Below are 13726 nucleotides of genomic sequence, written 5' to 3'. Positions count from 1 at the left end.
TTAGGTCCTCAATTCTAGACTCCAGTTTAGCATTTTGATTTGGCCAGCTGTAAGTAGCTGCCTGATTAGGCTGCAGGTGAGCAGCAAATAAAAGGGTATGGAGATTGGGGGGTGTTTGATGTTGGGGACTCAGAGGGGTTCACTCTCAGGCAGGCAGCCTTCCTGCCCTGTGCTGCACTCTGTGTTAGGAACTCCCAGAGGAGCTGGGGTGCTACCTGTCACTGCAAGGAGCAGAGGGAGCGGTAACCAAGTGAGGAGTCCCCCAGACAAGTGAGGAGTCACCCAGAGAAATGCCAGGAGTCAAAAAGAAAGGTCTCTCAGAGCAGGGCACAGGGCGGTAAGGTTGCCTGTCTGTTCGATGAGCTCCCAGAGGGGCTGAGGGTGCTGCCTGCCACTGCAAGGACTAGAGGGAGCTGTGACCATGTGTTTGAGTGCCAGAAGCTGGTGAGCTGGTATCCGAGGAGGGGAGAAACAGCAGAGCTACGTGAGTAGCCAAGAGTGTTTACAAGTGTGAGTCACCGTGGATGTGTGAAATCCACTGGGGATGGTGAGAAGCCCTGGGAAAAAGGTTCCAGTGTGAAAGTTACCCTGGAAGGTGAGAGCCCTGATGCAGGGACAATTCATAACCATGTTTGATGAACTGTTTCTAACCTGACTGTTATGTTTATGTTGGGAGGAGTTTACCCCAAATAAACTCATGTTTTTTAGGAAAAACGCGATGACACATGTGGTATCCCTAATCCTCTGCATACCTGCCTACCATAGCTAATACCCCTAAAATTACATGTGCAGGCAGACAGCATGTCTCAATATATAGTTTGTTGAGGTTAAAACATCAGACTGACTGAAATGCAATTATATTTTATACATATTATACATATATTTATATATTTAGCACTTAGTGGAACCCTAATATACACCTGGGTCCAGTGCACCTGTATTTACTTGCTTCAGTGGTAAAGGTTATTAAATGAGCTTAGCGCTATGAGTGCCAAACCTAGTCACTTAATTTTTCAGGATTTATTGAGGTCTGGCATGGTGCCAAAAGAATAGCAAATTGCTAATGTGGTGCCGTTATTTAAAAAGGGATCCCATTTTCAGTCTGAAAACTATAGGCCTGTTAGTCTGACATCAGTAGTAGGAAAGCTTTTGGATGGGGTAATAAGGGATACACTACAAATCAAAAAACTATAAATTTGTGCCAGCATGATTTTTTGTGTGACAGATCTTGCCAAACTAATTTAGTTGCCTTTTATGAGGAGGAGAGCAGGAACCTCGATGCTGGAATGGCAGTGGATGTCATCTACTTGGACTTTTGCTAAAGCCTTTGCTATAGTATAGTATAGAAAGTTAACGTCATTGGATAGAATAACGGCTGAGTGATAGATTACAAAGAATGGTGGTAAATGGAACATTTTCTTTCCTTGGTCCTTTGCTTTTTAACTTGTTTATTAATGACATGGAGGTGGGCATAGAAAGTAATTTTTGCTGACGATACTAAATTGTACAAAACTATAAGTTCAATGCATGGATGCTGCAACTTTGCAGAGAAATTTGACAAAATTGGAGAAATGGGCAGCAAAATTATGCACTTTGGTGCAAATATTATAAACACGAGTTATACACTTAATGGTAGTGTGTTGTGGGTATCCTTACTTGAAAAGGATCTGGTGATTTTTGTAGATAACAAGTTGTCTAATTCCAGGCATTCTGTGGCTACTAAAGCAAATAAAGTGCTGTCTTGTATAAAAAGGGCATTGACTCAAGAGATGAACATAATTTTGCCTCTTTATAGGTCCCTGGTAAGGCCTCACCTTGAGTATGCTGTGCAGTTTTGGGCTCCAGTCCTTAAGAAGGATATTAATGAACTGAAGAGTACAGAGATGTGCAACTAAACTAGTAAAGGGGATGGAACCTTTCAAGGTTGGGGTTATTTTCTCTGGGAAAAAAAGGGGCTTGCGAGGGGACATGATTACTCTGTACAAGTACATTAGAGGGGATTAAAGACAAATAGGGGATGTGTTTTTTTCCCCATAAAAACGATCATCACACCAGAGGCCACCCCTTTAGATTACAGGAACAGAACTTTCAGTTGTGCAAATATTGGGAAAATGAGGTTCAATGTTGAAAAGTGCACTTGTTATAAATAATATAAATACAAGTTATATACTAAATGGCAGTATGTTGGGGGTATCCTTAATTAAGAATGATTTGGGGATTTCTGTAGATAACAAGCCATCAAATTCAAGGCAGCGTCATTCTTTGGCTACTATAGCAAATAAAGTACTGTCTTGCTTATGCATTAAGTTGTATAATGCCCTTCCGTGTGATGTTATGATGGCAGATTCTGTTAATGCCTTCAAGAGTGGTTGGAATGATTTCTTGAAAAAGCGTAGTATCCAAGGCTACTGTGATACTAAAACCTACGATTAGTATTGATGTTGGTATATATAGTTTATGTATGCGAGTTTGTATATTGGTTTGTATGGGTCTATGTATGTCTCTGGGGTTTGCTTGGAGGGTTAAACTCAATGGACTTTGGTCTTTTTTCAACCCAACTTAACTATGTAACCATGTCGTTTTTAATATTTTAAACTGTATGTATTGCAAAAAGTTTAAAAAAATCCTGTTATCTTGTTACTTATGTGCTAGGTAACCTGAGGTACAATCATTAGAGGCTAGATAATCATCAGAAGTCATTGTATGATGAAGATAAGGATTTCATAAACAAGAAATAAATAACAAAATGGTATGAAGCTCAAACTGAGAAATAATAAGTTCCAGTACAGGCCTGTGCTTGAGGCTAGTGGCAGGCAAAGTCCAGTATCAGGCTTGGGGGTCAGGGCTGGTGGAAAACAGCCAGAGTCCAAGACTGGCTTAGTTCTGGGCAGGCATATGGAGCCAGGAGAGGGCTGGAGTTCAAAACCAGGGTATCCAATGCATCATATCTTGAATTTTTCAAAGAGCTCCTTTAAAACAATTAATCATTTTCTATAAAAAAAAAAAAACATGAAATTAGCATGTTGTACAGTCATCTACAGTTGTTGAGAATTAAAAAAAAAAAAGGTGTAAAATAGACTCTTCCCGATGGCAAGCAGCTTTGGGGAATATAGGCAGGGCCACCATACCTCTTTTACATTTAAAAGCATTAGTAGGGAGACCATCATGCACCCAGACCAAAGCCAAACCCTTTTGAGATTAAAAAGCTCTTTGTGAGATACCCCAGCCCATACACATTCAATCTCTTCTCTCTTCACATTCTGAGGCATAAAAGAATTGTTTAATTTTAAGCTTATTTGAAAGGTCCTCCAGGCATTTATTTTGCAGGGTAAAAACCTTTATGGTGGCTCTTAAAATTCAGAGATACAACACAACATCCGTGTTTCTATAAAATAAAATCTGCAGAATACTGGATAAAAAGGAGCCCCAAACTGCACTGCATACTGCACTGCATACTCAATATGAGGCCTCACCAGAGAATGACGCTGCCTTGAATTTGATGGCTATTTATATTATTTATAACAAAGTGCACTTTTCAACATTGAACCTCATTTTCCCAATATTTGCACAACTGAAAGTTCTGTTCCTGTAATCTAAAGGGGTGGCCTCTGGTGTGATGATCGTTTTTATGGGGAAAAAAGCACATCCCCTATCTGTCTTTAATCCCCTCTAATGTACTTGTACAGAGTAATCATGTACCCTCGCAAGCCCCTTTTTTCCAGAGAAAATAACCCCAACCATGAAAGGTTCCATCCCCTTTACTAGTTTAGTTGCACATCTCTGTACTCTTCAGTTCATTAATATCCTTCTTAAGGACTGGAGCCCAAAACTGCACTGCATACTCAAGGTGAGGCCTTACCAGAGACCTATTAAGAGGCAAAATTATGTTTCATCCCTTGAGTCAATGCCCTTTTTATACAAGACAGCACTTTATTTGCTTTAGTAGCCACAGAATGCCTGGAATTAGACAAATTGTTATCTACAAGAATCACCAGATCCTTTTCAAGTAAGGATACCCACAACACACTACCATTTAGTGTATAACTTGTGTTCATAATATTTGCACCAATGTGCATAACTTTGCACTTGTCATTTTACTGCCCATTTCTCCAATTTTCTCAAATTGCTCTGCAAAGTGGCAGCATCCATGCATTGAACTTATAGTTTTGTACAATTTAGTATCGTCAGCAAAAATTACTTTCTATGCCCACCTCCATGTCATTAATAAACAAGTTAGAAAGCAAAGGTCCAAGGACTGACCCCTGCGGTACTCCACTAACACTGGCCCAATTAGAAAATGTTCCATTTACCACCACTCTTTGTAATTGTATACAGTGACTCTTTGTCACTGTATGAACTGCCTGCCCTATGTGCCTATGTCACAAGCAGGCAGCATAGGGCAGGCAGAGTATAGCAGACACAGGCAGCTAAGGGCAGGCAGAGTATGGCACATAGGCAGCATAGGGCAGGCAGATCATGGCACGCACAGGCAGCATAGGGCAGGCAGAGTACTGCCTGTGTGTGCCATACTCTACCTGCCCTATGCTGCCTGTGGGAGGTGAACCTCGCAGGGGTTTGTTCTGGGAGTTTGTTAGCAGTTGGAAATAAAATGGTCCCTAAGGTGTGTAATTATGTGCTGGGGGTTGCTGTGCTATCCAGAGGGGAGGAGGAGGCGGATGGATTTAAGGGTGTATCTTAATATGACAAAATATAATTCTTTCACAAACTAATGATGGTTGATATTCCCACAGTGAGCACCAACCATTTGGGTTTTTGCAGCACTACCACCATTGTGATAACATGGGTATGGTTTGAAGTGGGTTTGGTTTAAAAAAGGAATGGTCAAAACTGGCTTTCATTAGCAGCCCTCTACCATGTATGCTAGAGAAATTCCGACTCTCGGCACCACAGAAGTTGGACAGCATTGTCGTAGCATATGCCCTCGGTCAACTAGGTTGTACAACAGTTTTGTTCCTCAAGCTGTACAATTTTTTAATTAAAATAAAAGAATTAAAATAACATGGTTATATGCTATGTGACACATTGGAAAATTTGAATTGTATTGATTTGCACATTGTATTGCTGCTTTATTTTTTGATACATTCTTTTGATACATTATTCACTTTTTTTTGTTAAAATATGTGTTGTGTATTGTCTTTTTTCACTTGAGTCCTAAAATTCAACAATTTTGTCCCACTGTCTAAGTTTCTTATGTGGCTGAGATGACAATAAAAAGATCTGAATCTGACCATAACCAAGACCAGTGGACATGCGAGCCAAGGGCCATAACAAAAAGACAGCAATATTGCATGCCAAAATAAAATGTTAGCCAAACGCTGGGGTTGAACTACAACTAGGCTAACACCTAAGCCACCAGATCAGAATTACATCTCTAAAGAGACAACCTATATCCAATGAAAATGCACAACAGAAATAGAAAAACACAGAAAGAAAGGAAGGAGGTACCATACTGCTTCAGCAACCCAAACCCCCAGCCAACCCTGGGAGTACCTGGTGTAGAAAAATGAGCACAAATACCAGCTGTGTCTTGGACAGAGGGCTAAGGCTCACAAAATAGCAAAGTGTCCCATATGATTTCAAGCACCTTACCAGATAGTATTGGCTTGGCGGCAGAATTTAAACTTAAGTTAGAAACCAGAAGAAGACTGCTTATTGGGTACAATAATTCTACAGCAGAACAACCCCCAAACAGTCAGGCTCACAAATAAAACATTAAATATCACACAACAAAAGCAAAGCCACAGGAAGCACATGCACCTTACCAGATACCAGTGACTGTCAGCAGGATGGGACCTCCAACAAGAACCCTGATAGCTTTCAGCTGATGGACATGAATAGCTAATTAGTGTTTTAGACACAGAGTGGATACTGAGGAATCATATTCACTGGATTCAGGCATAGCCTATATCCATACCCATGGTGCTTTAGTCCAAATCATTTCACAGGGCAGGAGTGCTTTAGAGCCTCGCAAAACCATAGGATAGAATGGGGCTAAATTAGCTCGCATGTAGAAATGTGGAAAAACCCACACCTGTAGCACTACCCAGTAGGCATTAGTTTGAACACTGTGCGTAGTTGGGCATACCGCAGGGGGTTATTTTAGCACAAGGCTAGGACCATGGGTATACCCACACCTGCATTTCTTCCCAATAGGCATCTAATTTGAACATTTTGCATATTGGAGTATCAGTGTACAGAGAATTAAAAAAAAAAAACAGAAGAAAAGAAGAAGAAAAATGATAATTAGAGTCAAATCATAGCATCAATCTGCTTTCTGGTTGACAGGTGTTGCTGACCTAAGGAGTAACTACATAGTGTTTTAAATGTCAGGTTAGAGAAAAGCATCAGAGAAAGGCAAATACTTAAAATGATCAGAACATTAATTTAAGTAGATAGAAGAACCATACCAATGAACCATACCAATGAAGAGTCAACATTCTAACATGTTTTTGAATTACTGTTTTTACTGTATTTTTTAATTTGTGAGAAATGCAAAATACTAACATTTTTCTGTTTTCTTTCAAGGTCTAAAAACATTCAAAAACTTACAAATGCTACAAGAGCTTTCATTTTCACCAACATTATTCTCATCTGCTTTGGTGTAACATGTTTAATTAGCAACCTTCCTCTCCAGGTAATTATATTATTTATCATTTAAATAAAATGTAAGTTTTATTGACATTAACTGATTGTTTACTGGTGTATGTGCGCTCTAGCACTTCTCCAATCTAGTCTACATCTTATATAGGTGTGTTAGGGCAGTAAAGGTCCCCATACACGGGCCGAGTATGGGGAGAGCAGAGCGGCCTGGCCGAAATTGGCCAGATCTCGATCGGCCAGGTTAGAAAATCTGGTCGGATCGGGGACTGCATCAGATTATTTTTTTTTTTACCTAAATGCTCCCCGATATCGCCCACCCGTAGGTGGGGATATCGGGGGAAGATCCGCTTGCTTGGCGACTTACCAGCAGAACAGTGGGGAGGAAACAAGATAGCAGCTCCCAGCAGATATCAGAATAGCACTCAATAGTAAAAAAAACAAGTCTGGCTAGCCACTCCTTCAGTTACATGGGAGTAGGAGAAAAAATAGGTTATGTGAAAGCAGTTCTCATGTGTATCACTGTGCACTGAGATGACTGCCTACACACCAATATAACAACTAATAAAAAATACATTTGTTGGTTTAAGAATAACATTTAAAATGCTAGAGTCAATTATTTGCTATGTAAACAATGAAATTTAGAAATAAAAAGTGCACTATAAAAATCATAACAGTGTGTGATACGTGCTTTGCGGAAAAGGCTTTATCTTTGTCACATACTGTATGTGCTTCATGGATCAAGCTTCTTTCTCTGCACTGGCTGCTTTTTGCCACCGGTGCGACCCCAACCCCCTAGACAATGAGCCAAGGGAGCTGGCAAGTCGGTACTGTGACGCAATTGTCACAGGGCCGACTTCTAATAGCAGACACAATCGCACTCTTGTCAGCTGTTAGAGCTTCTTCCTGCAGCCCCCCTGAGACTACCCACACACATCACATGTTTTACTAAATGTAGCTTTTTTCTGCTTTTCTGACTTTGTTTTTTGCTTTTGTACAAATGTACACACTTACATACACATATACACACACTGACACACTTTTTAGAGATGTACAGTACACACAAGTATGCACAAACAGACACATAGATACTTTTTTTTTTTTAGTTCCTTATTTTAGCATTTTGTCTTTTGTTTTTCCCCTAAAAACTATTTATTTCACAGCATGATTATTTATTGATTTGAATATTAATTGTATTTCATTTTTGTGATTTTATTGCAGTTTTAGCATAGATTTCCTTTTGGTAGTTTGGTGTAGAAAGACGTGTCCACCTGTTTCGGATTTGTCAGAATGTGTACTTTTCAAAAATATATGTTTTTTGGGGGGGTCTCTGTACAGTTAGGGAGTATTAGGGCACATAATATGCTGTCAGGGGCTCTGTCTGCAGAAGCTGAGTTGGCAGGTGAAAAAATTCATATGCACTACTTTTATTTGGGGTCAGTAGATGAGCACATAGTTTGGTATATCTATTTATATTGGGCATCAAACTTTTCAGTAGACGTCTGGCGTTCATTTGCCATTGTATGTAAAAAATTGTGTGAGATAAATGCAGCAAATAGCAACATATTTAGGTCAGAAATGTCATCAAAACTGCTAAGTTTAGGAAAGCTTTGTTGTTTAGTATTTTGGTAGAACAATGTCCTTACCCATGTTTGATTTATCGAAATGTGTCATTTCCAAAAATATATGGTTTTCAGTGGTCTAAAACAGGGGTCCCCAACCGCCGGGCCGCGGACGGCATGGCAGTGGGCCGCAGCACCCCCTCCCCCCAGCGCGTTGCATGTATTACGCGCTACGCCCCGCCCCCCTCAGTCCGTGGAAAAGATTTTGTGCCTCCTACCGGGCCGCGGGGCTAAAAAGGTTGGAAACCCCTGGTCTAAAACATACATTTTTGCCTCTTTTAACACAAGCAAAACTGCCTGTTTATATGAATTAGGTAATAGTGATGAGAGAATTTTTTCGCCAGGCATGGATTCGCATTGAATTTCCACATTTTGCCATTGGCTGTGGAACAATTTGTCGTGCGTCAGATGCATTTCGCAAATTTTATGGCGAAGCGAAATGGGATAGATTCGCTCACTATTAGGTAAATGTAAGCCATGAAATTAGTGTGCACAAGGTTATATTTTGGGGTCTGTAAGTGCCATGTACTTTGATAAACCTATGTATATTGGACATAAAACTGTTCAGTATGGGGTTCATATTTAGGGGGTTTTATATGGTTATCTAATGAGCTGTGAGAGAAAGATGGTGCAAAATGGAAGGTTTAAGGTGATTTTCAGAATTTTCAGCAAAATTGCCAACTTTAGAAAAGCTTTGCGGCTTGGTACTTTGAAGTAGAAAGGCATGGGTACCCATTTTAGATTCGGGGGAATGTGTACTTTCCAAAAATATATGACTTTCTAGGTACTGAATGTACTTTTTTTATAGCTTTACCCCACATAAAATTCATTAAAGGAGAAGGAAAGGCTAAGTCACTTGGGGGTGCCAAAATGTTAGGCACCCCCAAGTGACTTACATGACCTACCTTGTACCCCGGGCTGGTGCCCCTGTTAGGAGAAAACAGCACAAGCCCGGGGCACCTGTAGACACCGCTTCCTCCTTCCTTTGCGCACTGCTGCCGAAATCCGTGGGCCGGCGCATGCGCAGTAGAGTGAAAAGCCGACTTAAATGTTTAAGTTCGGCTTTTCACTCTACCACGCATGCGTGCGCAAGCGAGGAAGAAACAGGAAGCGCCGGCAGCTGCCCCGGGCTGGTGCTGTTCTCTCCGTACGGGGGCACCAGCCCGGGGTACAAGGTAGGCGTTCTAAGTCACTTGGGGGTGCCTAACATTTTGGCACCCCCCAAGTGACTTAGCCTTTCCTTCTCCTTTAAGTGTGTTGATTTTGCAATAGGTGAAATGACAGAAATCGTATGGGGTATCTTCACCTTGGGGCCCCTAAATTCCACATACTTAGGTAAACCTATGAACATTTGGCATCAAACTGTTCAGTTAACCCCTGGGGTACATAATTAGAATGTTTTATCTTGGTACCTAATAGTATATTGAAGGTAGGATGCTGCAAAATAAAAGCTTTGAGGTGATTTTCGGAAATCTCATCAAAATTGGCAATGGTAGGAAAGCTTAGCGGTTTGGTACTTTGGAGTAGAAAGACAGGGGTACCCATTTTAGATTCGGGGGAATGTGTGATTTTCTGTGGTGAGTACTTTTTTATAGTTTTACCCCACATTAAATGCTGTAAAAGTGTTGATTTTGCAGTAACTGAAATGACAGAAATTATAGATCGTATGGAGTATCTTCACCTTAGGGCCCCTACATGCCACATACTTATGTAAACCTATGCACATTGGGCAAAAAAACTGTTTAGTGGATCCCTGGGGTACATAATTAGGATGTTTTATTATAGTATGTGGGAGAAAAGATGTCGCAAAGTGAAAGCTTTGAGGTGATTTTCGGAAATCTCCTCAAAATCACCTCCTGACATGAAAGGTGGCTGTTATAGGCAGAAGCATGAGCCGTGACCGGACCCTTGGCGCCTGTTCTGAGTTCTGGGATACCAATTATGGCAACTAGACTGAGCTGAGCGAACAGTGCAGCTATTGGGTGGGTCTTGGCACTCTGGATCTTGGTATAGTGTTTATATTCACTAATTGAAGCTTCTGTCCCCACTGACTTGTATTTCTTGAATGCTTTCTTTTTTTTCCTCCCCTATTAAGTTTACTTCTGAATTAAGAGCCACATAGGCCGCACAGTAATGATTTAAAATTGTAAAAAAAAAATTTATGCATCAAAAAAATGACATGTCAAAAATTGTAGACTATTTTTGTGAAACGCGTCATTTTTTGTGTTTCGCAAATTTTCCGCCATTTAACAATTTTTTTGACAGTTTCGCTCATCACTAGTCAATGATCTTGTTGTTTAAGAGTTTGGCCTCCAACCTGGTGGTGATCGCCTTTTCTTGGGAATTTGGCATCTACCCTGTTGGGACTTGGAAGGGGTACAGAATTTTGAGACTTAATTCCAGTTCAGATAGAATTCACCTTGCCAGGAAAGTAAAAAGCAAATGCCAAACACATCTTCTGAGAAAACCTTATATGTGGTACAACCCTACATATTGGGTTGTATAGCTTCTTCACAGCATGAAAGAGGTGAGCAGGTCTGTTATGTGCTGCTGCAATCTCAAGTTATATGTAGCTACACCTCTTTTGCATTATGATGGTCTGGGGAGGTGTTGACTTAAAGAATTCTTGTCTTGTTCAGATTGTGTTTTCCTCCACTCTCTTTCCAGCCCCTTTCTTTTAATTTCTCTCAAGGCATTATTAAACCAAGGGGCACGGCAGAGATATGGGAGGGGTTTAGCCTGGACAGGTGCACCGGTATCAAAAGCAAATGCAATATTTCTGTTACATATGTTAACTAGAAAGTTGGGGTCCTGCTGCTGGATGCCCAGGGTATCCTCTAGATGCAGGTGAGTAAGCTTTGAGTGGACAATTTGCTTTAAGGACGGTACTTTATAAATTCCCTTTTCTGCATTTTTTTTTACAGGACTTTCGTGCAAATTCCTGGGTGTGATCTAAATTGCTAATTCTGACTGTTCTTTGGGTTCCTTTCCCTTTGGCCTGTTTTTGACTGAACCAACCTGTGTCTGTAATACTGCTACGCTACTGCGTATTGCACTATTTGTTTACCTGAACTACGCTTCCTCCTTGGTCCTATCTACAAGCCTGTTAAGAGCCAAGCAGGCCCTTACAGTATATTTGAGCCATGGATCCTACTGAGGAAGCTCCATTTAAGCTGGAAAAGATGTAAGGTTACTTAAGGTAACATGGCATCTCACATGGAGGCCTATGAAGCACAACAGGCTCATATAGGGCACGTTCTGGAGGCCTTACTGTATTAGCCTAGTTTTTCAGCACCCAAAATGTGCTGGAAAAGTTATACTCGAGTCGGGTGCCATGGGTCCTTACAGACTTGCACCCTCTGTCCTTTGTGTGCAAATTAGGCCACCAGCAACCAGACCCACCGGTGCCCTGGCCCACTTCCAGTGGCAATACTTATTTCCCCTTCCCTGGGTCTGCTGCCAGTTTGCCAATGCAATACAGAGCTAGTTTACTGTTTTTCTTTGAAATACATATTTAAAAACATGTACCCCACTGATGCCTCAATTAATGTAATTTTATTGGTATTTGTTTTGATTATTGAAACTTAGCAGTAGCTGCTGCATTTCCCACCCTAGGCTTATACTCAAGTCAATACGTTTTTCAGTTTTCTGAGGTAAAATGAGGTACCTTGGCTTATATTCGATTTGGCTTATACTCAAGTATATACAGTAATTTCCAGCTGCAGCTCCAGTTCCTAGTACCCCCCCGTCACAGCAGTCACAGCAGTCACAGCAGTCACACCACCTACTGAGAGCTCTGGTAAGGAATCCCTTGTACCTCCAGTCCATGCAACAGAGGGGATCCACAGGCTTGTTGGGGTTTGTTACCCAGTGTCAAATACAATTTGAACTCCAACCTTCACACTACACATCTGAATGAGCTAAGGTGTGCTATGTCATTTTGATGTTGGAGGGCAAAGCACTAGAATGGGCATCTCCTAAATGGGAAAAGAAATTTCCTTTAATCAACAATGACAAAGCTTTCCTCAATTCTTTCCAGACTTTGATGTCCTTGGCTGTGAACTACAGTGCCAGCCAGTATGCCATAGAATTCCTTACACTCGCTCCAAACCCCACTTGAATAAGGCTTTACATGACAGCCTTTTATCAGGAAAAATCTGACAAGTTAAAGGATGATCTAGTTTCCAGATATGTCCCTGAACAGCTTAAAGATCTAATCAAGCATGACACATCAAGGTTGACACTCACCTTAGGGAACATCAAGCTGAAAAGGATTGTAGCAAAAATTTCTAGCTGATCCTGGCACCACGGTTTCAAAGACTTCTTCTTTAGAGCCCCATTCTTTATTCCTCTTCCACCTCCTCTGAGGAACCTATCCAGATCAGGAGGGCTCATCTTTACAAACAAGAAAAACTTCGGCGGCATTCTGCTGGCCTCTGCCTGTACTGGGGTGGCAAAGTTCATTTTGCCAATAACTGTCCTCTGAAGCAGGGAAACACCAATGCCTTAATAACTTTTAACTGGGAAGCAAAAAACCTTCTCCCCAAAAGAATTCTCATAGTTTCCTGCTTCAAGTGCAGTTTCGACTGGCTTCCAGAACTGTCAACTTGCAAGCTTTTCTACATTCATGCAGGGAATTTCATGGACTTGGACTCTGCCTTTGCCAAGCATCTTTGTATTCCCCTCTTTCCCTTGCCTACCCCCTTTCGAGTTTTGGCTATGTCTATACATTTGACATCAGAAATAATCTCTGAAACAACAGGGGAATTACCCCTGACTGAAGGGTCTCTGCAAAAAGAGAAACTGTCTTTCCTGGCCATCCCTGGGCAGCATAAAACGAATGGCTTCATACCCCACTGACCTAACTAGACACATTGCAAAGCAAGCTTTTAAGAGCCCAGCATCCCCTACCTTCTGTCTTTTTTTTGCTCACTTTTGCAGACCTAACTTGGACATGAATTTTTATTTTGGGACTCACCTTAGCTCTGTTGGGCTAGATTCCAGGCACAGTCTTCTGCACTCCTTCCTCTGCCTGGTGATCCATGCTTCTCTGACTACGATAGCGCTTTCTCAGCACGGATTCCCTGTAGCAGCTGGGGATTCTGCTCCTTGTCGGTTCCTAAGTGTGGTGGCATGCAATGCTGCTGACGTTATCTGGTGCGCCCTGGCTGGGATGCGAGCAGCACAGAGGGGTCAGGCATGACACTCGGCGACGCTTATTCAGCTTAAATTATTTATTTATGGTGCTGGTTTCTGTGGGTTCCCATGCTCCATTTTTGCTCTGTTGGCTCCCAGAAGTATGGATCTAGCTACTGAGAAAGGTGCTGCACCAAAGGTTTCTAGGTGAGTCTTAAGTGCAAAATTATCTTATAAAAGGAAAAGATCTGCAAAGAAAGAGGGGGTGATTACTACCTGTAAAGCTTGCTACTGAGAGGAAAAGGAGACTTTGTAGCAAATGTATTGCATAGCCTGTTAGTGAAGATTCT

General features: G+C 41.3%; 1 protein-coding gene across 2 annotated transcripts in view; it reads left to right on the top strand.

The window, feature by feature from the left end:
* The window catches only part of slc43a1 (solute carrier family 43 member 1), a 174121-nt gene that overhangs the window by 140674 nt on the left and 19721 nt on the right, over positions 1-13726 (top strand). For both annotated transcript variants that reach the window (NM_001199911.1, XM_031905161.1), the window contains exon 12: positions 6547-6655. In NM_001199911.1, the coding sequence (NP_001186840.1) occupies positions 6547-6655 (109 nt within the window). The remainder of the gene's footprint in view (positions 1-6546; positions 6656-13726) is intronic.

The sequence above is a fragment of the Xenopus tropicalis genome, chromosome 7 (assembly GCF_000004195.4).
Source record: "Xenopus tropicalis strain Nigerian chromosome 7, UCB_Xtro_10.0, whole genome shotgun sequence".
In the NCBI taxonomy this organism is placed as follows: Eukaryota; Metazoa; Chordata; class Amphibia; order Anura; family Pipidae; genus Xenopus; species Xenopus tropicalis.
The sequence above is the reverse complement of the archived record's forward strand: the minus strand, read 5'-3'. Positions and strand labels throughout refer to the sequence as shown.